General features: G+C 38.6%; 1 protein-coding gene across 1 annotated transcript in view; it reads right to left on the reverse strand.

Moving 5' to 3' along the window:
• Positions 1-3,260: 3,260 nt before the first annotated feature.
• The window catches only part of GYPC (glycophorin C (Gerbich blood group)), a 35,574-nt gene continuing 16,465 nt past the window's right edge, over positions 3,261-22,369 (reverse strand). The window contains exons 2-3 of the mRNA XM_076342918.1: positions 11,712-11,762; positions 3,261-9,143 (exon numbers count right to left, since the gene is read on the reverse strand). Coding sequence (XP_076199033.1) covers positions 8,947-9,143; positions 11,712-11,762 — 248 coding nt within the window. The 3' untranslated portion in view covers positions 3,261-8,946. The remainder of the gene's footprint in view (positions 9,144-11,711; positions 11,763-22,369) is intronic.

A 22,369-nucleotide genomic window follows, 5' to 3' on the forward strand; every position in this document is an offset into this window, starting at 1 on the left:
AAACAGAGCCCTTGGAAGGTGTGAACTCCTGCCTGGACTCAGAGCTAGGCTATGAATGATTATATATATTTTCCCAGCTCTACCTTAACCCAATGCACATAGAGAGAGAGGGCAAGACCTGGGAAGACACTGCACAAGAAAAATGATTATTAGATAAAATGACACAAACATATTCCACGAATGTTACTGCAGAGGGAAGATGAAACAAAAATATTATTTTGCCTTTGTACAATGTTAACAAATTTTACTATACAGCACAGAACCATTGGAAAAGAAATACTTTTAGTGAATAATGACCTCTTATTCATCTGTTTGATTAAAAATGCTTTTTCATCACACTGGTTATTTATTTATTCTTTATTGCAGAAAGGAGACAATTATGAGGAGTTAAGAGGTGACGTTTTTTCAAAAGCAATTCAACTTTGGCCAAGAAATTGATTTATAGAAAAGGTATTGTTTGGTCCATGTCAGAACAATATTCTGGTAATGCTTTCTTTCAAATCTTCAGTGTCCCCCTCTTTCGTGTAGGGATGCTGACCTTCTTTGGTAATGTGACCTTCATTCACGACTATGCCATTAGCTTCCTTACCAAAATGCCACTGTTTTGGGGGTTTGACAGAACTGTTTTGTCAAAGTATAAGTTTTTTTGTACGGACACCCCCCCACCCCCCGCCACAACCGACAACAATCCCTTCCCTCCCCTGAAGACTGGATCTATGAAAAGGTCAGCCAGAACCTAATAAGAAACCTCCTGGACTGGAGGGCTGGGGCAAAATGAAAAAATTGGGACAGGCTTTCAAATTCCATGTAACTTATATCTCCAAGTGGGACAGTGAGTAAGCTGACTTGGTAGGTCGGATAAGGTTTAAAGTAATCTGATCCTGAACTATTTGCTCTTTTCCTTGGGCCTGTAATTCATTTTTCACTGCAGTCAGTAAAGCTGCAGGCTTGAGAGATCTGGTTAAACTTAAACACAGCTGCCAGATGTTTTTTTGGGGGGGAAGAAGGGGAGAGAGGCATTGAATGCGAAGACTAAGAAAAATAATTCTTTGGGGGCTGGGCAGAAGTCTCTATGACAAATTCTTGTGGTTTAACTTTTGGCAAGTGTTCAGCACCTTGCCGTTCAGGGGAATCAGCTTGTTCTTGATTCTGCGCCGTGCCTTTCATTTTTCATTCTGCTTTCTTACGTCCCGGTGTCAGAAGCATCACTCATGTCATGCAATAAGAAAGACTGAGAGAGTCCTGAGCTCCCTTCATGGAACAATGGTCTTCATCCCTTTACCAGAAAACTGAGAGATGTAATAATCTCTCTGATTCTTCCATTTCTGTTCTGGTAAGTAAGTTGTGCTGCTGCTGAACAGAAGGAAATGGAGATATTTCAGCTCTATAGAAGAATTTCTGAGCACAAGGCTGTATTTATGCATAACATCACAGGAATATTAGAAAAGGTATGGAGAGCCCTGAGGGTCACACATGCATTTGTGAAACAAAAATTTATGAATGGAGAGGAAAGCAGAAATTGACAGTAAAGCATGGCAGAAAGTGTAATTTAATCGAAATACAATATAAAATCTTATTTGAGTTAAATATGAGTTACAGTGGGCTTTATTAAAATACTATTGATCACTCCATTAGGTGTTAGAATGAATAAAGATGATTGTTCCCTGTAACCAAAAATGTGGTGTTGAGTTGCATTTTATCAGCATATCCATATGTCACATTGAGAAGGGCTTTCAAGTGAATCTGCTAGCAATCCCTCTGGGAGATTAAACACTTTCTTTCCAAGATACGGGAAACTGAGTCTTCCAATGGCTCAGGTCTCCCTGGTCATTAGCCAAACATCAGAAATTAAGAAACCTCTCTATGTGCAGCCCTAGCAAGGCTGGCTGCAAAAGGTTTAGGCGTTACACCTTTTTTTTTAAGCTGAAATAGAAATGTTAATCAAAATCTTTGCTGGGAAGCAGGTTCATTACTGCAAGGTCTGGACCCTTTTCTTTCTCAGTGTAGTAAAAATATCCTGTAGTGAGGCTTTAGGTCCAGTACCAATGATACAAGAGGTGTGAAGCGAATCATATGTATGTGTAAGATGTTGCTATGTCATTGCACATATTACTGAAAACTCTTATTTTCATGTACTTCCCTTTTTTTTTGTATTTTTTTCCTTTTTTCCTCTTTGTTTCTGCTGTAAGCTTGTCAACTGCTGGTCATCTGTAAAGAATGAATTTGGTCCCAACAGACTTTCATTATTTCTTGGCAAACAGCCTATGGCCAGTCTCCATGGAATTAAATATCATGCAGTGCCACAGTACAAGCCATCACAATTTGGGCTGCTGAAGCACCTCCAATAACACTGAATCCCATTGTCAGATGTGGTATGAAGTCAAGGTCAAATTTCCATAATGTGCTGGCTAATAATGGAGGATTCAGTGCCTAGTCCTCAGTAGTCTTACCTCTCTGCTTGCCATCCCAGTAAGAACATTGCTAATGAACCATTTGGATATTGCTGGCCTCCTAACAGTCCTACGCATCAAAGTCCTATGGCACATGAAAGGCCCGTTGGAAGAGTTGTTCTTACCACAACTTCTCCACTTATGGATATTAAAACTTAGATGGTCCACTGTCCTTCTGGTACCCTCCAGGTTTTCACCATTTTGAGGCATCATTTTGACACAATAACGTATCAGTTAAAGACCTACTGTTTTATTTTCCACTGACACCAATGATCTTTGAAAAAAGAGGTGGCAGAGGCAAGATTACAATACATATTATACTAGGCATAACCTCTAATTATTCTTTAACTAGGGATATATTAAGGTAAAAGAGAAATTGTATGGGAAGCATGAAGAACAAAGCAGAAATATTCACATTTGGTAGCAGTTGGGTGGAAGGCAGGCCATCCATCAGTAAATACCCATTAGATATTTATAAGCCTGCATAGAATTTTTAAGAATACTGTGCATTAGACAATAGAACAGTGTACAGGTCCACACTGGCATCCACAGGGTAATGTTCCTTCAGAGAGAATTATTGTTTGATTTCTTATTTGAAGTTTGACTCCTTCTTAGATCTATCAAAAGCTTCTCTTGCTTTTTTAATGTAAACACTAGCAGTATATCTTTTAGGGTTTGCACGCTCTATTAAGAAAGATTCTAGCCTACTATTCCTTTTTGATCTATGTTCTTATGAAAACAACATAATTGGCAATTCTGAAAGTTCATGGTATTGTAAAAGAGAACAAAAATCCGAGAACAGTCTTTTAAATGCTGAAAATGACAACTTTAATTATAAAGTTATTTGTTTCTTCATATTTTAGCTTCCCCCCCCCCCCAATTCAAAATATAGTAGATTTACACCAGCAGTGTATTAATAGATTTGGTAAATTCAAACATTATAGTCAGCTTTAACATACAATCAACAGTGAGCTTTAAATGCTCTGTATTCTCTATTCTTGTCATAGCAATGATGCAATTCAAATAGACTTTAATACAACATATCAGATACTTTCCACCATACCTACAATTTGAAACAACAGAAAAATGGTGTGAAGACACGAGGTTATGCTGAAAGATCAGCCCTTCTAAAGATTTCTACTTTAATTTAGTGTGTTTCTTTCTGAAATGGGTGAGAATACAATTTTTTGCAGAAAGGATAAATATAGTCAGTGAAATTCTTGTCCCACTGAATTCAGGGGGATTTTATCCCACCACACAGGAAACAGTTGTGTAGAATAAAGGTTCCTTATTTCCAGTCACTGACAATATTACCTTCTTGAACTGGAGAAGGACTTCTACTACTACAACTTTTTCATTTCTTTGTAATATGGTTGAAATTTTTACTCACCATATATGTTTTTCTTTGATATCATTAGCTTCCTTTATTAACTACCTGAATTTCTAGATATCAGATGTGTGTTCATTGCTTGTTCAGTGGTTCTTTAGTTTTCTGTCATATATGAACTGCTGCTGTGAAGCTTCTGCATTTTCTAAACACACAAAGTTTTTTTATGTGAAGAACTGAGAGATTTCGGAAAATGCAATAAACAGCTCTTAATACATTTAATGTGAGTACTCTTTTGGTGTGTATTTACCAGCATTTTTTGATTGGACTGGCACATGCAAGGAATTCAAACACCTCATATAATTCAAAGAAATTTGTTGGCAGCAGTTACCTTCAGCAAATACACTTTGATTTCTCCAAATGGCAATATCTATTTTATTTGATGAAAAACTGCCCTCCATCTCTATTGGCATCTAATTACCTTCTCCCGCTCTGTATCTTTTTACTGATTTACATCTTGTCTGAGCATTTTCTGTATTCTGTGAGGAATCCTTGCAGGCTGTAGCTAGTGTTGCCATCCTACTTATCCTGCAGCTATAAATGTTTCAGCACGTTGTCTGCATTCCTTGCTGAAAGGGAACAGTCTTTTTTATTTTCCTGTCCTGGTGTTCCCCCAATGATCCCTAGATTTGATTTAAGAGAAAAATCGATGTTGATATTCTGAGGGATCCTATGGTACTATTTTTAATAGCCCCCCCAAAGAGATTTGGTCCTGTTGTCCTAAAAAGAAAAAAAAAAATATAGTTATCTTGACTAGTGGCTGATTAAATATTCCTTGGAACTGCATTAATGTGCAATGGCACATTGGACCTCAGGAAAACCTGGAGTGATAGAGGCCAAGCCCCAGAAAAAAATGCGCACCAGTTCCAGTAATGGGTGGCCAGATACACATTTGGGACTGACTGCTTTTGGATAGAATTACTTTGCTTGAGCTGTAATGCTACTACAGGGGCTGACACTGGCAAGCAGTCATTTTTGTGCAGGGAAGGACTGTACAGGTATCCTCCAAAAATTAGAAGAAATTGAGTTCCAGATATTAAGGCAGAATGGTAGAATATTGAATCTGTGAAGCCTGTGTTCAAAGCTTGACAAGAAGAGATGGTTTAAAAGGAGATTCGTTTCTTTTTGCAAACAATTATTTTTTTCATTGAGAATTTGAAAGCTCTGTGGATGCACTCTTAAAGCTCACCAATGTAATCAGAAATATTATGTTTAACTCTTGCCATTCCCATATATCCTTAAAAAATGTCTTGTGTTCCTACAAGACCATATTTATCCTCTCTCTTCCAACTCCAGCAAATATTGGTCATTTTGATGCACAGCTTTCCCGTACATCATTGAAAATGACTTATGCTTCTAAACATGGGCCAGTGGCTTTCTGTGCAAAGTGGGATTCAACAAGCTTTCACAGGGCATTAAGTCATCAGGACAAAACTGAGTTGCTTGAGGGATCGTCATTCTGCTCCCATGTTTAGTGAACACTAGAGATTTATAGCACTAAATTTAACTAACTAGAGAGCTTGCAGTACTATTTTTAGACTTGTTTTCTGTGAAAACGTGGCATATGTGATCACTTTGTAAATCAGTCTCAGGTCAGGTTGGTCAGGTTTGATCAAATTTGACACAGGATTGGAAGTCCAAAGCTAAAACCTTTGTGAAAATTGGTTCTTGGCTGGCAGAGAGGGACAGAGTATCTTCACTGATAAAAATAAATAAATACATAAGTAAATGGCCAATCCTTTGCCATAGGGAAGGCAGTAGGGATCCAGAAGGGAGCCTGGGGGACTGCAAGCAAGAATGGCAGTCACAGTTGGGGAGATGGGGCACCAGAAAGCTGCAGAACAACAGGCCACAGCAGTGAAGGGACCTGGGATAAAAGTATGTGGGGGAAAAAGAAACTGTTTCCTTAATTCTCCTGTTCAGGAAGCAAATTATAAAAATCATTTAATCGTCAGTGATGAAAAGCTATGGTGGCCAACCAAGACGTCTCAGCATTGTACATAATGTTTGTTTTAGCACAGCATGTTGCTTGCAAAAGGATGTTTGGCTAATTAGTCCTAAAAGTTTTAGGAAGTTTGTAATGCACTCTTTTTACAACTAAATTGAATGACTCGAGACAGTAGAGTTATTGTATGAGTAAAAAATAGCAGGATCAGGCCATTAGAGTCTGCCAGTCATGAGATGTCATGAGCTTTCTTCATTACAAAGCAAAATTTGTCCTGAAAAAAACAAACAGAAAATCTCCACAAACCATCTCTTCTCTCTCTTCAGTGTGCTTGAGTAATTTCTAAATACACAAAGCCCTGAAATCCAAATGGACACTGTAAAAAAATGAACTAACTGAAACCATAGCTCTTGCCAGGGTCACTGCTCTGCAAATATTCAAAGCGGCCCATTACCAATAGGGAAGCTGTTGCTGTATGCCTGGACTGTCAGCCTAGATGAATAGGAAAATGGGATACAGAGATTTAATTAAGTTACAAAGACGGGATATAGTCAAAGACCAGTAGTTGCATTCAGTTCAGATTTAGGGGAAGCAATGACACAAAGTCTGGTGTTGACTTAACTGGTAAGAATTGGCTGAGCTCCACTGAACTCATGTTGTACCACCAGAAAATCTGGCCTATAGTTCCAATGTGGACAGCTAGTCTCTCTCAGTCCACCTCATAATTAAAAACCTCACACACACTCCAAAAGAGACACTAATTCAGGTTCTCCTGTGTATCAGATATGACAGTTGTCTAATTATAATCAGCAGGCTCAAGTTGCAAAAAACAGAATTTCATGACAGGGGAGGGAGGCAGGAATTTATTCCCCATGTCCCTCACGCCTTCCTCTAAAGTCAATTTTCTTTAACAGCCAAACTTACATTACATGGTTCTGAGTATATGAAAGGGGACAAAAGGCTGGTAGTCCTCTATAGGTCCTGCTAGCACTGGAGGAAAGTTTTTTGGTGTTTCCGCGCCTTGTGTGAGAGATGCAGCAGAGCTCAAGTCACCCCATTTACCCTTTCCTCAGAGGAAATATTTACATTTTCATTGAACTGGAGGGTCAGGGGTCTTCAGTTTTACAAACTCAGTCTTACAGCTAAGATTAGTGAATTTCTCCAACACTTGTCCTAGAAAAATAAAACCAGTTTTGTTTTTCAAAAGTAGTAAAAAGATTAAAATAGTAATGTATCTTAGAAGGAAACAGTCAGGTGCATAATATAAAAATATTTGAGCTCTGCTAGTGCTGGGTTTTGTGCATTTTATGCTGCACTAGCCACAGAATACAATGTGGTTGTGCAATGGTACGTTACAAAAAATATCTTAAACATTTAGTAAATTTGGCATGATTTTGATATTCTTTGGTTAAAATGCAAACATGTGGGGATTTAAGATTCAAAATCAAAGCTATCGGGCTTCTAAGAATAACTCAGAGTCCATCTCCTTCAGATACTGAGAAAAGACTGAGATTGTGATTGAAAAGACAAAAATATCCCATTTCTCCACTTGGGTCTTTTCTTGGGTCTCAGAGTCTTTTCTTGTTCAGATCTGTCTTGTCTTACAGCATTTTTGTGGCCAATGTTGATAATGAACACTGGAGTCCAGGAGCTTTCCAAGCTTTGGTGCCAAGAAGTGCGCACAAGTGATCAGCAAAAATGTCTTGAAAGCACGGTTGTAGATGACTTTATATATATGTACACACATATATAGATCAAAACACAGGAAAAAACATATTGAGTTGAGCAGAGCTCATCAGTGTCTTAATTGTTATCATGTATTTCTCCCCCTCTATTTTCAGTAGTCCAGGGCACCATCGCAGCTGGGGATGAGCAGGTGCAGAGAACAATTATCCTATTTCCGGAGCTAATTGTGGGTTTCAATTAGGAAGCCAGCTTACTTGGGTAAAGAAACTCATCACTGTCAATTCTTCGGCAAGGAATAAGATCTTTTCATGTGACCCACCATGACTAATCTATTTATTTATTTATAATAAAACATCGATGGTTGTGTAATTCTCTTACCTAGCACAATGCAAAGGCTATACAGAGGCCATACAGAGGAAGACATCAATACATGCCCATGGCTGCAGATGAACAAGCTTCTTTACAATGGCAGTCTTATGGTTTATCAGTATCTGCACCAGACCTGAATTCCTCTCCCTGCAAAAATCCAAAGTCCTGCTGGCAGGCATTCAAGAGAATTTTCCAATGCAAAATAAATAAATAAATACTCAGGCAAAAATATCTTACATGAAAAAATCTAGCTGAGCTCCTTCCTATCCCAAAAAGCCTGCTCAAACCAAGATGATTTACCTTTTAATAGCTATCTATTTATGCATGCATGCAAGGAACCTACCAACTAATTGGAATCATATTTGTAAGTCTACTGACTATCATATACTACATTGTAAATTCCAACATTTTGCAGTTCTCAAGCTGCCATGCAGAGCAAGTTAGAAATAAATCCTTCATTCTTACATTTTCCATGTTTTCCAACAGTGTTATTTCTTTGAAATGTCTTTGACTTCTATATATATAACATTCAAAAAAATAAAAAAAATCCCAATCCAAATCCCCAAACAAACAAAACGAACTCCCCTGTGCCAGCAAAATTGCACATTTAGGGGAGGGGGCAGGTACCCGGGCTACAAAGCTATTTTTGTTCCAGCTACATCAGCTTTATGTAGTTTAATGTTTGTTCTGTGACTGTCTGAAATTCAATTTCAGGTAGTTCTGTATCATATCAGCATAGGATGCATCATTAACTCTAAGAGGATGTTTTCCATTGGCATCTGCTATTTTCACCAAATGTCAAGGCTTGACATTTGCTATCTTTATCTGGTTTTGGTGTATCACTCATACTGAGATTTTGTTTCTTCTTATCTGATATTGGTTTCAACTGTGACCAGCTGTGTTGCTAACAAAATCAACAGGCAAGTATCTGGCATTTAGTTCTTCACCGGTAGAGGAAAAGAAACAACCCAGTGACAAAAAAAGTAAAGTGATACTTTTCAATTAGGATGCTTGCCTGTATCCTCATATTACCCATCTCTTAGCACTTCTGTTGATGTAGCATTTCTGATTGATTCCCTTGGGGAAGTCTCCATGGAAATCCTTGCCTCTCAGATGAAATATTCCTTTTTGCTCTCATCCACTGCTTCCTGGAGAGCGGGGTCATTTTTCAAAGCAGCATCTGCGCTTTCAGCAAACTCAGTTCCTTTTGCCTCATTGGTGTGGTAGGTGCCCTTATGCCTGTACATGTACCGGACCATCACCACCAGCAGGCAAATGAGGACAAATACCACTGCAGCAATCACACCTAGAGGAAAGAGACCAGTTAAATGTACTGTCAGTAATAAAATACAAGCAGTATCTCACAGCCAGGCATCACAACTTGAATTACTTGATAGGGAAAAGTCTATGTATCATAAAATGTTCACATGTTGCAGCGGCCAGGGTCAGAACAGAGTCTGACACTGCAAAAGACAATATGGGATATAGATACTGCAAGAATGCAGGTCAAAGTCTCACTAGCTTTCTTTCAAATCAATGGCTTGATTTTGTTGAACTCATTGGAGCTAAAAGTTCATTTCAAAATGAGGAGAAATAAGAGAACATAAAGGAAAACCAATAGCTTTCTTTCATCCTTCTGGTAACATATACCCAGGGGAGTTTGCAGGCAACCCGACCCTGCCTCTGTGAGTGTACTCAATTTCAGGAGTACAGGGCACTGAATATTTCTTAGGAGACATTCAACAAATAGCAGGAGCCGGGTGACTGCAGTATTGCTCTATATTTGCAAGCTGCCATTTCATGCTGTGTTCTAATTAAGAAAGTCTGATTGTAATGAATGTGGAAGTGACACCTGGGAGGAGGAAGGGATTCTGGGTAGATCTTTCCTGTCTCCTGGACTAAGGCTAATTGCTGGCAATGTGTTCACTGGAGAAAAACTTCTGTAGGTAACCCAAATGTGCATAGGACTAAATGGTGAGTGGAAGCACTCTGGGTGAAGGAAAATAAATCCAAGTTCCAGGGGTGGTTGTGCAGAGAACACTGTGTGTCCTTGCTTCCCAAAGCCCTTTCCTTTTTTTCCTTTTCTACCGTGAAAGGTAGAAGTCCATAAAAGAGAGGCACCCCTGACAAGTCCATTGTTAAAAAATTACAAGCTGTATCCCCTTCCCTCCAGATGAAATTGTTCACTTAAGAATCCTGAAAATAAATGAAGTATTTTGAAGTTTATTCAACTTGTGTGATTTTTATTTTTTTAACACATTTTGGATACATCTGGGATGTGCTTATAAACTCTTTAGCTGTGATTCTGTACAAGTACATGGTACTGAGCTGATTCTATATTCACATGATTCCAGGAGTAAACCAAACATTAAAGAAGTACACAATAACAAGCACCAGAAAAGGACATTCCTAGGAAAATCCCATATGTGGAGTGTGAAGCTGCTGTGAGGATGCAATAGGTAGGAATTAATCTGACTCATTGTAGGCATCTACAGCTCAGGAGGCTCCATCTGAGTTACTCCCCTTGGGCTTTCCCCAACATTGGATGCTTTTAAGATTCAGCTGGACAGGGTGCTGGGCCATCTTGTCTAGATCATGTTTCTCCCAAGAAAGGTTGGACCAGATGATCCTTGAGGTCCCTGCCAACCTGGTATTGTATGATTCTATGATTCCTCTACCATCAGTGGATGGTGTGTGGGTGGGTGATTTCTCTTCTAGAACTGAATTCCTACGTTTGGTCAGATGAATCGCTCCCTGGAAATGCCTACTATTCTGCAGAGACAATGAGGGGTATGTAGAAAGTATGTCTCTTCTGTCCCCTGTGTTCAAGATATGTGGCAGGAGTGGGTATCTCCAAAGCTTTAGATTTATCAGCATCAGTAAACTGAGTGGGGATCCTCTGTTGACATGAAAACAGGGGAATGGACAGACATTAGCAGGTTAAATAAAAATGATAACTCTGTCTTGAAAAATATGCCTGCAACGTTATCCTGCAGTTTTTATGGTGCCTGGTTCTGGAAAGTGAAGTTACTGCTAGCAGAAATGAAATTGCTTATACAAAGAACTTCAGATTTACAATAATATGTTAGTTGCAGTGGGGGCTTCATCAATTTTTAGGACCTCACTGGTTTCCCTTGACACAAGAGGCTTTAATAGGCTTTGGATGTAGCACAATATTAATAAGCCCAAGGGACTAAGTACAAATCAATTCACCTGCTACTTGTTCATAGAAAGCTGAAATTAAAGTTACGGGGGATGGGACCTGAGGGAAATATAGCAGAACCTCACCAATTTGCACTAATGATTGGTATACCCCCTAGTGAATGACTGAAATTAGTGCGTTATCATGGAAATGAACAAACACAATAAAAATAAAAAGACAGGTTCTCTCCGTGAACATAGCTTTGCTCATTTATTCTGACAACTGTATTTAGTTTAAATGCATGAGAGAGCTTTAATGGAACACCAGGAAATGCACCGTGATATATTCTGTAAAAATAAAGGGTCAGCTGGTATGAGCTAGCATGGCTCAAATCAAGGGTGCTACACCAGTTTTGTATTAAATGACAATCATGGCCCAATGAATAATAAAGAATATCAGAGGTTGACTTTGCTGCTGGACTCTTAGGTATTTTGTCCTAAAATGAGGAACGGATGGGGGTGGTGCTGCTCACTATATGGTTTATGCTCATTATCTCATCTTGTTATCTTGCCAATAGCCCCTCTGGGAGCAGATTTCCCACTGGCCTAATTAACTCTAATTGTGCCACTCCTGTTGTCTTGTCAGCAAAGTAGGGGTTTTGCAAAATGCAAGAAATCAACCAACCCGCTGTTTTAATTCTAATGGTGCTGCTTAGTATGGTCTGCTACTTACCTCCAATAACAGCCACATCTGCTCCAGCTGTGGGGCTCTCGGTGTCTCCATCTGTAAGTAGATTAGAACATACAAAAGTTAATTAAAGAAAAAGGAATTGGATCATATGTAACAGCAGTGACTGTACTGGTGGTGCTGTATTTTTTTAACCTCTGAAACTCAGAACTTAAACAAAATCTCTCGTTAGCAAAAGACATTTATGAAATTAGAATTAACTGTACTGTTACAGTTTTCTGTCACCATAACACTGGAAAATAAATAGCTAGCACATTATGCAAACTATCATGGCCCTCAGGGAAACACCTACTGTTTATTATGAGCACTTACCTCCAGTGAATGATTAGATTAAGGGCGTTCAGGTACTGTGATTACTCTCAGAAAGGTAGTTTTGGGGAGAAAATGTTGGTGCCTATTTATTTTCCCATTTATGGCTCTTCAGAGTATGGTCTGGATCTTGATTTGATGAAAATTAATCTGGCTCTATTGATTTCAATTAGTATTTATTTATCTGCAATATCCTGTTTTTAATCTTAGCATTTATTTTATTTTAAACCTGCATTTGGAATCAAGGCAAGCCTGTTATGTGTGTGGTATAAAACACAGTCCCCACTTAGAGTAAGTCTGAATTCAGTGCTGATAAATCAAATTACATTCTTTACTGGATTATAATCCGTAAAAAAAGATAACTTTGCAATTTAAATGCCAAAGAGAAGTACCTGACCATGTCCTTTTAAGAAGTAAGAAATTGGTCTGAAAAGTTGTAAGCTGCTGAAAGAGCAGTTAGAATTTGAATTACATTTTGATATTAATTATAACACTTACTAAAAATATCCAAAATAACTAATGAACAGCCAAGGTGTTTTAAGGGGGAGAGGAAAAAAAATCCTAAAAAATGGTGAGGATTTTTCTCTTCTTATTATCTGACATTAAGTGAAAGTAAATTCATATAGACAAGCATTTCTTCACTAGCTTCTCTGTAGTTCATCAGGGTACAATTCTGATCTTGTTTTCTGCTCCTTATTTCATGCCATTAGTATCAGCCTACTTAGTCCTGAATTATGTGGATGTCTGAGAAGGTGATGAACTCCTGGAGTTTTTCCATGCTAGGTTTATGACAGGACGCTCCTTTCTTTGGTTATTATTGTACTAGTTATACAATTCTAAATGATATTGGTTTCTGAACAAGGCAAATAGCTTTATGTGAGGTATTTTTTAATTTCCCTTTGGTAAATACAGTGGATAGAAAAATTCTCTGGAAAAGGTAAAGATGCTAATTCCAAATCCTTCTATAAATTCAACAGTGGCACTATGGCTGATATCTAGCTCTCCTTTTGCTAAATCTGCGATAGGTGATGCAAGAATAAGACACTATCAGCAGCTTTCTCCTTACTCATGTCCAGTGTCTTATATCAAATTGCAATAAACTGAGGAGAGCTGAGATTCAAAGGATCCCCCTCTTCCCAAACATGGGATATACTTTTTCTGGAAAGTAGGAGTCCTTTCCTCTCCCCCAGAGATCCTTCCTACATTTTCTTCCAGCTATACACTGATGGAAAGATTGAGCATGCCTTGTGTAATTTAAAAACTCTAATTATGTCTACGTCCATTCAAAACCCGTGTGCCTCAGAAGAGATTAATTGCTTCAAGGTCAAACTGTTCTGTATTTCTTTATACACGAAATATATGCTGCATGCCAAAAAAGCAGGCTCCTCTACAGCAATCAAGTACTTGAAGGTGTGAATTCTAAAGTGTTTCCCTAGCCACACAACTTGCTTCCAAACATTAATTCCAGATCAAATCATTATCCCTTTAATTATAAAAAGGTATGCGAGTAACTCTCTGCTCTTTCCTGTCGTTCCCAGGTGCCTCTCAGATTCAGATAACAAGCAGGTGCCTTATCTCTAGTACTTGCCACCAAAGTGCTTTTTGATAATGGATTACAGTATCATCACTTTGCAGAAAAGTTTTCATTTCCATACTTTACTTTCTAAATTTTCAGAAAAATGCTGGACCTGTTTTGAGCTATTGTGTAGTTGGCACTGACCTGTTAAGCTGACGATGCTGTGCTGTTCAGCCACCAGCTAACACCGTGATGTGGCTTCACTCACCACAGTTCCCATTTTACTGCAAAAACAAGAGTCTGACTTCTCCTTTGTGTGTCAACTTTTGACCACGGAAAGTGCTTGCTGTCCTCCCAGATGGCACTTGTTGGCTTTTGCTGCATCATCCGGAGTGCCAGGACGCTGCAGCTACCACCAGTGGCCAGAAGTTTCCAGGGTCTGTTCCCCAGATCAGTTTTGGAGCAAGGATGATGGAGGGGAGAGAGGGACCCTCAATGCCTGTCTCACAGTCCTGAAATTTCACTTTGTCCAAAAATAGCTATGTAATTCATACCAATATCACAATATTGCTAGGCAGGGGGGGAAAGTATCAGTGTCATTCAAGATTCAAGCAGTATCACCCTTCATGAAACATGACTAAGGAAAATTCAAGGCATGTGCTCATGAAATAAGGCCGTCTTCCCAGAGCAGGGGTGAGACAACAGCCGCTATCCAGACGGGAACCCATGCTTGGCCAGGAACCTCAACATGTTCTCTTTAACTTCAGCTCAGTCTATGTGAGAAATACACTGCATTACTGTAGGACTGAATCTTCACTTTCTGAGGCAGAAAAGATATCCAACTTACTGGAGCAATTTTTAGCTGAGCAATGCCTGTAGGCTTTGGCCTTCTTGTACCTTCTTTATTCTGCTCTTCTTTGCATGCAGAGCACTCAGAGGTCTGTGTTTCAGTAACTGCTGTTGCACCTGTTTTGGTTATTTTCCTTTGTTTCAAGGACATCTTTTGTGTTATCTGTTGCTAAATTGTCCTTGCAAAACTTCCTCTCACTGTTATGTTGGCCCTTGTCCATAGCTACAAGCTGGTCCCAAAAGTGTTTAGACAGTGTTGTTATTTAGTGCCATTGGTTACCATGACACACAGAAATCAAAAGATTGTGGGAAAACTTGTTTTTCATAAAATCTCTGGCCGTCAGAATGAGTTGGCTAAATCAAGAATAGAACATACAAATCAAATTGCCTGTTGTTGGACAGTATGTTTCTAAAAGCCAGAATGAAGGGAAAGACATGCCTTTGTGTCATGACCTGAAATTCATCAAATTCCAGTTCTGCCCATAAACTTACAGATAAAGAATTTTGCAATAGAACCACAATTGCTACCTGTCTTGTTCTCATCAGTCAAATCGTGTTGAGAAGGCAGCAGCATCTGAAAGCTCCAGGAATATTCCTGACTTAAATACTGCAAGCAGATCTCTGGCTTTGCGCTTCAAAGGTGAAAAGCCAGTACAATTAGCTTTTATGTTGATGTAGCCAGTGGCGAGTTTTTCCTGCTAAATTTGTCAGTAAGTTTGTTAAACCATCTCCTCCAGGTGTGATTTTCCAATAAAACTTGACTTTTATTAATTTTGATAGTTATTTTCTAGTTTAAACTGATCCCATCCCATTTTGGCTGAGAAGCACTTGTTTGAAGGAGGCGGGTTCAGCAGTGAAAATGTTTGTTTGAGGTTCAGTACTCTCCTTGGTTTGCTATGCTCTTCTGGCAGTTGTAATGGTTTCTTTTGTTCTTTAAATTACAAATCTGAATGACTAAAAGCCATAAGTCACTTCCTGCTCAAAAATTATGACACTGGCTTTAAAATAATTTAAAACTTTTTTTATTTGCCCTTTCTTTCATACCTGAGCTTCATTCCAGTCTTACTTTCCAGCCCTTCTCTACAATACCAAAGAGAAAATGCACTTTGTAGATGAAAACTGAAGTTTTGGCAGGATTTTGTGACACTGGGAAACAGGTCCTTAAGGAAAACACAAAGTATTATGAGAATCCTGATAAAGATGCAAGACTTGCCAGTGAGCTACTTTAGAAGTGTAACCGCGTTAAGACATCCAAACTGACAAGCCATTCAACTTACAAGGTGACAGGAAGGGGCATATTCAATCCCAAAATACTTTCTCCTGTCCAGCATAGAAAGCACAGATTTTAGATGCTGCTATTTGCAGAAAACAATACCTTAATGTGCTTCTGTGGCTACTGTCAGTGACATGTGGCATAAACTTGCAGAGAGGTTCAAGTTTTCTAATTTTTCAGGCATTGTTTTCACCTGCTAAAGGAGTTTCCAGAAAAAAATCCGGTACTTGCACCCTTAGAGGTTTTGCAGTCAGCATTGTAGTTAGCAATTTAAGTACCTACATGTTTGCTTGTTACGGATTTACACATGAAAAAGGCATGAAAGGAAAACTGTACCTGCAAAGGGATCCCCATTTGGCACATTTGACATGAATGCATGGGAATCATCCTACAGGACAGATCTAATCTACTGGTGCAAACTACCAAATCTCTGCTGTGTAATCCACAAGGGCAATTTGATGGGATAACATAGATCTTACCCCAAACTTCTCAGTGTCTCTCTCATTTCCTAAGATAAAGCTCCAAACTAAAGCTGGACAAGTGCTTACTGCTAAGTAATGTTGAATATAGAAAGAAAAGCCCAAGATTACAGCTCACTTTGTCATGATTTCTTTGCAGCTGTGGGTGATACTGCTGTTTTGGAGTGGGTGAGTCAAGCTGAGTGAGTATACAGATATCTATGTGTGATAAGCAGCTTTTACAACACAGTTTTCAAAGCCACTCGACACCAGTCAGGCAGCACTGCTCCTGCTCCTGCCTTTCAGGATTTTCCTACACACGAGCTTGTGCGTTTGATTCTTAGCAACTTATGCCATCCCTTAGCATGATGGTCCATTGCTGCCTGCTACTGGTTACAATCTCAGATGAAGCCTTGGCTGCTAAATTACACTCAAGTAGGTCTCTAAGTGCTTTCTTGGGCAACCCATTTTCTCTCTTGATGTGCCTGTTCATTGCGTAAGAAGTGTTTGAAATACATTCAATCCCTGTGAATGGTGAGTGGAGCTCCTTAGGGCAGTTGTTTCCTTCTTAGGGCTTTCCTAGGCGTACAGACTAGGAAACGCACTGTAAGATTTCATCTTTAATCAGCTCACCTAACCACCTTATGAAAAACACTGCTGTTAGTGGGATTTTTCCAGGTGAGGAACAACCCAACCTTATCTTGGTATATCCATGGACGTGCTTTGCAGAACCACCCCAAATATTGACTGTGTTGTTGCAGCAAGCTGTGTGTAAGCAGTCTGTAGGCTGAAATGTGTCTTTAGGATTCAACTATTAAATGTTTAATAGTTTTGTCTTAAATATTAGTGCTATCTCTCTGTAGATTTCCAGTAAACAAGGGAGACTTTCAAACTGAATCACATCCAGTTCATGATTCAGGCCAGATATAAATGTAATTCAGAGAAGGATATTGCCTCTTATTGATTGTTCTTTCATACGTTCATACATTTGAAAGAGAGCTTTAAGTATAACTGGAGACTAATGAAATATAGTTTACTCAGTAATACAAAGTCTAGTAAATTATTGTCTATTTTTTGGTTGTATCAATTGACCTAACACAACATATCATACAAATTTTGGCTTGTTTTAAAAAGGTTGTAATTTTAAAGGGAGACTGACTTTTTATGTAAAGAATTTAGGTGGGGTTTCAACAACACTCATCACTGATGTAATTGCTTCCACTGAAGATGATACTAAGGTATTTGATTGGGTTCAGCAAGACATTATAAACTTCTGAAAGTATTGAGGAATATAGAGAGTCCACCAGGAAGCTTTTGTAATTGTTAAAAACCTTTACTATAATTTTTGCAACTTTTTATTTTTTAATATTAAGTATATAAAAATGTATTTATTATAACTCTTCCTTTCCCAGGGGCTCTTTTTGTTCTTTGTATGCTCTTCTGCGGTCATCATTCCTCTCAACTGTAAAAGCAGGTCTTAATGTGTCCCTATTGTCATCACTGATGCAAGACTTTTCTTACCACGCATTTAGTATGGAAGAACTAATGAAGTCTTAACATCTCCATTGCTTATGCAACTGTGGTATGTCCTCCTCGCCCTTTGGTTTATGTTTGTGCCTTGCCAACACATTGCATTCATGAGAAAATCATTAATCTATTAACCTTAGCATATCGATTTAATTTACAAGCTATAGTTAGAACTGGTTCACTGCAGCTGCATGTGTAAAAATGAGTTGAACCAACTTCTGAAAACTTCATGTTAAAAATATGTTAATTGCTCAAGCTGCTCTCTGGCCTGTGTTACAATATCAGATGCATTGCACTGAGGCCTTTCTGGATTAAAAAAAAATGTCATTACCTATTTTAATATTTGCCAGTTAGTGGGCAGCGCCCTGCCAGAGCTGGCATCTCTTATTCCGAAGGGTCATCAGCCTGAACCCATCAATTTGACACATTCTGCTGAAAAAGCCATCACCAGCTCCCATTAGATAATGAAACACATCAAGGCTGTTCTTTCAAAATTAAGGAACAGTTTCTCATCTGTCAATCTGGACAAGAGACAGAATAATTTGGCTTCCATTTATGTACTAAATTACTATAAGGACAGTAATGATGACATACAACAACAACCACATGATCTTTTGGGTGAGTAAACGGACTGTGCTCCAAATGTAAGGTAAATCATGCAGATTAAAAGTATCTACAAAATTTAAATGCACTGGACCCAATCCTCTTGCTATCCTAGCTAGCAAGTACTTTGTCATCAATTCTGAGAAGACAAAATCCTGTCTCATTTAATTAAAATAAAGGTCTGTTCAAGACTTTTCACACTTTGTGATACAGTGAGGATAAAAGGACATTATCAAATTAGTTTAATTAGATTAGGATTGTATTGCCACATAATTTTAGCAGTTCACATTTGATTCTGGTATACAGTGTCAGCAAAATATTTTTGTACTGTTCTAGAATGTTACAAAGTAAATTAGAGAAATATGTTTTCCAATGTTTGCGGAAGTAATGGCTTCACTCACACAGTTTCTTCTTTTGTCAAGCTGAATTGCACTTGGGTCTTGGGGAATATCTGAGCTGGAGAGATACATTAAAAGTCAGCTTGCCAAAAAAAAATCCTGTGATATCCCTTAATGATAAGAGGGACAAGGAGAAAATGTTCATGAAATTTGGGAAATTATTTTAGGTGAAAAATAATAAGGAACTTTTAAAACTGAACAGATATTCTATATTTTGAAATAAAAAAATTAAATAAATTAAAAAAAGAGAAGAAAATTGTGTTTTAAAGGGTTACATAATAAAAAAACCTACAGATTTTTTTAGTTAAATCAAACTTTTCTGTTTATCTCCCAAAAGATCCGACCCCCCCCAAATTCCCCTTTCAGTTTGAACCACATACTCTTTTTTTTTTTATTTGCACTTACTAGAGACATACATTAAAGTACTTTAGCTCCTTAGCTCAGGGTAGCTGAATACCAACCACCAATTCTGATGGCAATTAAGCAAAGTGCATTAAGTAAGAGCATTAAAATGGCCATCCCCCCCTTAGAAGTACTATAAATGTTACAAACTTAAAGCTCCCATACAGCACAGTAATTGAGAGAGAGCTTATTGTAGGCCCATGTCCCCTCTGGTAGCAGATATTTAATGTGTCCTGTGTATTCACACTGATGTATATATACAGTAAAAAATTGACAGAGAAATTCAGATGGATCTGTCTGCTGCTTATAACATCAGGAAGGACGAGAAGGTTTCAGGGTTGGCAGAAGAAACCCAGAGCAGAGGAGAAGTTAGAGAAAGAAGCTGCCTCCACTAGCACTGGAGCTCCTTAGCAAGCAGGCAATGAAGCTCACAGAAGGATGCTGTAGAAATCTTGTCTTTAGAGATGGGATGTGGGAAGCCACCAAAGTCTACCCAGTGGTTGTCTTGTTGCTCATGTATAGTGGCTGGTTTTTGCTGTGCTCCTGTGGGAAAGCTGCTTGATATCACTGGAAAAAGTTCCTTACTTTTCCATCGAAATATGTTAATGTAACCAGGCCATTATTTACATTTTTCCCCCACAACCATCAAAGTCGGCTCACGCTCCAAATGTACAACATCTTGCTGGGGAAGATAAATTGGCCTGATATTGCTTCATTAAAGAAGGAGTGACAAATGGGGTATGAATCAATCCATAAAGTACAGTCCATGATCAGGATGTTTTCCCGCATGTGTCCCTCCTCCCCCCTCCCCCCTCTTCATCGGAATAGTGTACTCCTTTTGACGGCTTTTTAATTGGGAAGGTTTTGAAAGAAACACTAAATATCCAGTGAATCTGCCAAATAATTTCTGCCTGACTTTCCTCCAAAGTCAACAATTTCAAGCTCTAGTCATATTTGCTGAATCAAAATGGGAACAAAACAGCTGTTTGCTCATTCACTGAGATCAAAGCTGAATGGAAAGGAGTCACTGGCTTAATTGATTAACCACTGCAAATGTTGCAAATGATCATAGGTAATCAAAGGAGCTGACTATGGATATAGTGAAAGCCCGTCTGACAACCTGTAACAGATACTTAACTTGTAATTTTTGAGAAACAGTGCATGAAAGAAGCACACCTCGCTGACCTGAACTTTGCATGTTCGAAACATAAGCATAAAAATTTGAGCCAGAACCTTTCAGTGGAAAGTCAGAGGCCAAGAAGTCTTGGAGGATATGATAATTCCTTCCCAACCCCTTGCGTAAATGGTTATATGACGTAGTAAGACAATTTAACTGCTAAACTGCTTGTAATTATTTACCAAAATGTGCTTTTAATTTGTACCTAACAGGTCTACCAGCCTCAGTCCTGACTCTCCGGCCTTCTGACCGTGTCATCAGAGGATAAGGTGATCTCTGTGTTTCTTAATGTTGCTGTGCTTGATTTTATGACCTTAATAACTTCTTAAGATTAGGTTTTAGTTTACATTTGAAACATACCCTTTTTATGGATGTGGCACTATTCAAGACAAACATTAGTTAAAATTAGTCCCCCTAACTAAGACAGACTGAACTGTTTGTTAGTATTTGAAATATTTCCATCGAATATGTTTGGCAGCGTCTTTGCATTGATTTTCTCTGTTCCTGCTGTGTGCCTGACTGTCCTTGTAACCTTTACAAGTTTTGACTCCATTATTCAATTCCAACTGTTTTTAAAAGAAGAGCAGGCAAAGATAAGCACTTTGCCTCAATTTTCATGAAAACTGTAGGCTGGAGAGAAAAGGTAGACTAGAGTAGTCCAGCAGTAAAGGAAAGGCAGCAAGGACTCAATGATTTTAAGCTCTGTTTAGCAGCAGCCGGTTCTCCGGTCACCATGTGCTTTCCAGTCATCGTGCACATAGATCCAGAGGAGCTGCAGCAAGGTCCTTCCCCTCCCCATGGGGAGCTGCTGTGGGAGGGAGCCAGTGTATGCTGGGGGTGGGATCTAGGGGCAGAAACATAAATCCAAAAGCAAGAGCGCTTCACTGGTTCTGTTGCTGGCAGAAAACTTGTTTCAATGAACACTAACATGCAAGGAAAGAAACGTGGCCATTATTCTATTAAGTCTATTTCTTGTTTTGAGATGAAGAAGCTTGACCTTGTCCTTAAATTACAAGTGATATGATCAAATTATAGGTGATGCATCTAGAAATCACCTGGAACCTGGTGAAAGCCTGCAGTTATGTACAATGATATTATCCTGACAATTCCAAGTATGTAGTGCCAGGCTACTATCCTTAGAAAAGTATAATCATTTTCCCAACATGGGCAGGTTTCTCCCTCTATGTCTCATTCCCACCACCAATATTTTGTAGCAAAGCAGTCCGACAAGTGACAATTCTTGGAAACAGGAGCTCTCTGTGCTCCGTCCCCTAGCTTATTTGATATGAATTGTATTCAGCTACATCCAGATCATGCACCAGTGGTTGCCTAAGGCACTGTCTACTAACTATTGCAAGTGGAAATGTCAGGATGTTTAGCATATGCTCTTTAGGGACACAGAGATCTTTCCTGGAGCACTGACGAGGTTAATATTATTAATGGAGATATCTGTAGTGGAAACAATCTTCCAAATGCTTTAAATATTGAGCATATTAAACAAAGAAAATAAAACATATTGAAACACCTTAGAAACTTGCAAGGCAAGTAATAGCTCAGGGCAACAACATTTTTCATTTTCCAAGGATTCTGCAATGAATATGCAGATTTCTTTTGCATATCTGCTCCATTTAAAAAGACAAAACCTGTTTTATTATCTGAAAAACATTTATGTATCAGTCCAAGCTGTCTGAATTGAGTTGAGCAATTTTAGCAAAACTTCTTTACCATCTATCATTCAACTGAGCAATTCTAGACAGATTGTGCAATCATTGTTAAAAAGGGGAAAAAAATAAAGAAAAAATCTTGCTTGTCTATTATTTTTGGACAGTTGTCTGGCATTATTTGACAAATAACATATTAAACACATTAACAGAGCTGAGCATGAAAAAGCCTTCATTGAAGCCATATACTGAATGTTTTTCAGTGCGGGACTTATATTGTTGTGAGATTCATTAACAACTCATTACTAATGTTCCTCTCTCCTAATGAAACCTGAACGGTAAGTACTATGTAGGTGGAGAGAAAATAACCAGCCTGGCGAGATGTTTGACTGCTGGAAAGGAGTCGATGTGATCTAAACTGTCTCCACAGGTGCTGCAGAGAGGACACTAGTTGGCAGTTGGACTAGATG

Source organism: Aptenodytes patagonicus, chromosome 6, assembly GCF_965638725.1.
Source record: "Aptenodytes patagonicus chromosome 6, bAptPat1.pri.cur, whole genome shotgun sequence".
In the NCBI taxonomy this organism is placed as follows: domain Eukaryota; kingdom Metazoa; phylum Chordata; class Aves; order Sphenisciformes; family Spheniscidae; genus Aptenodytes; species Aptenodytes patagonicus.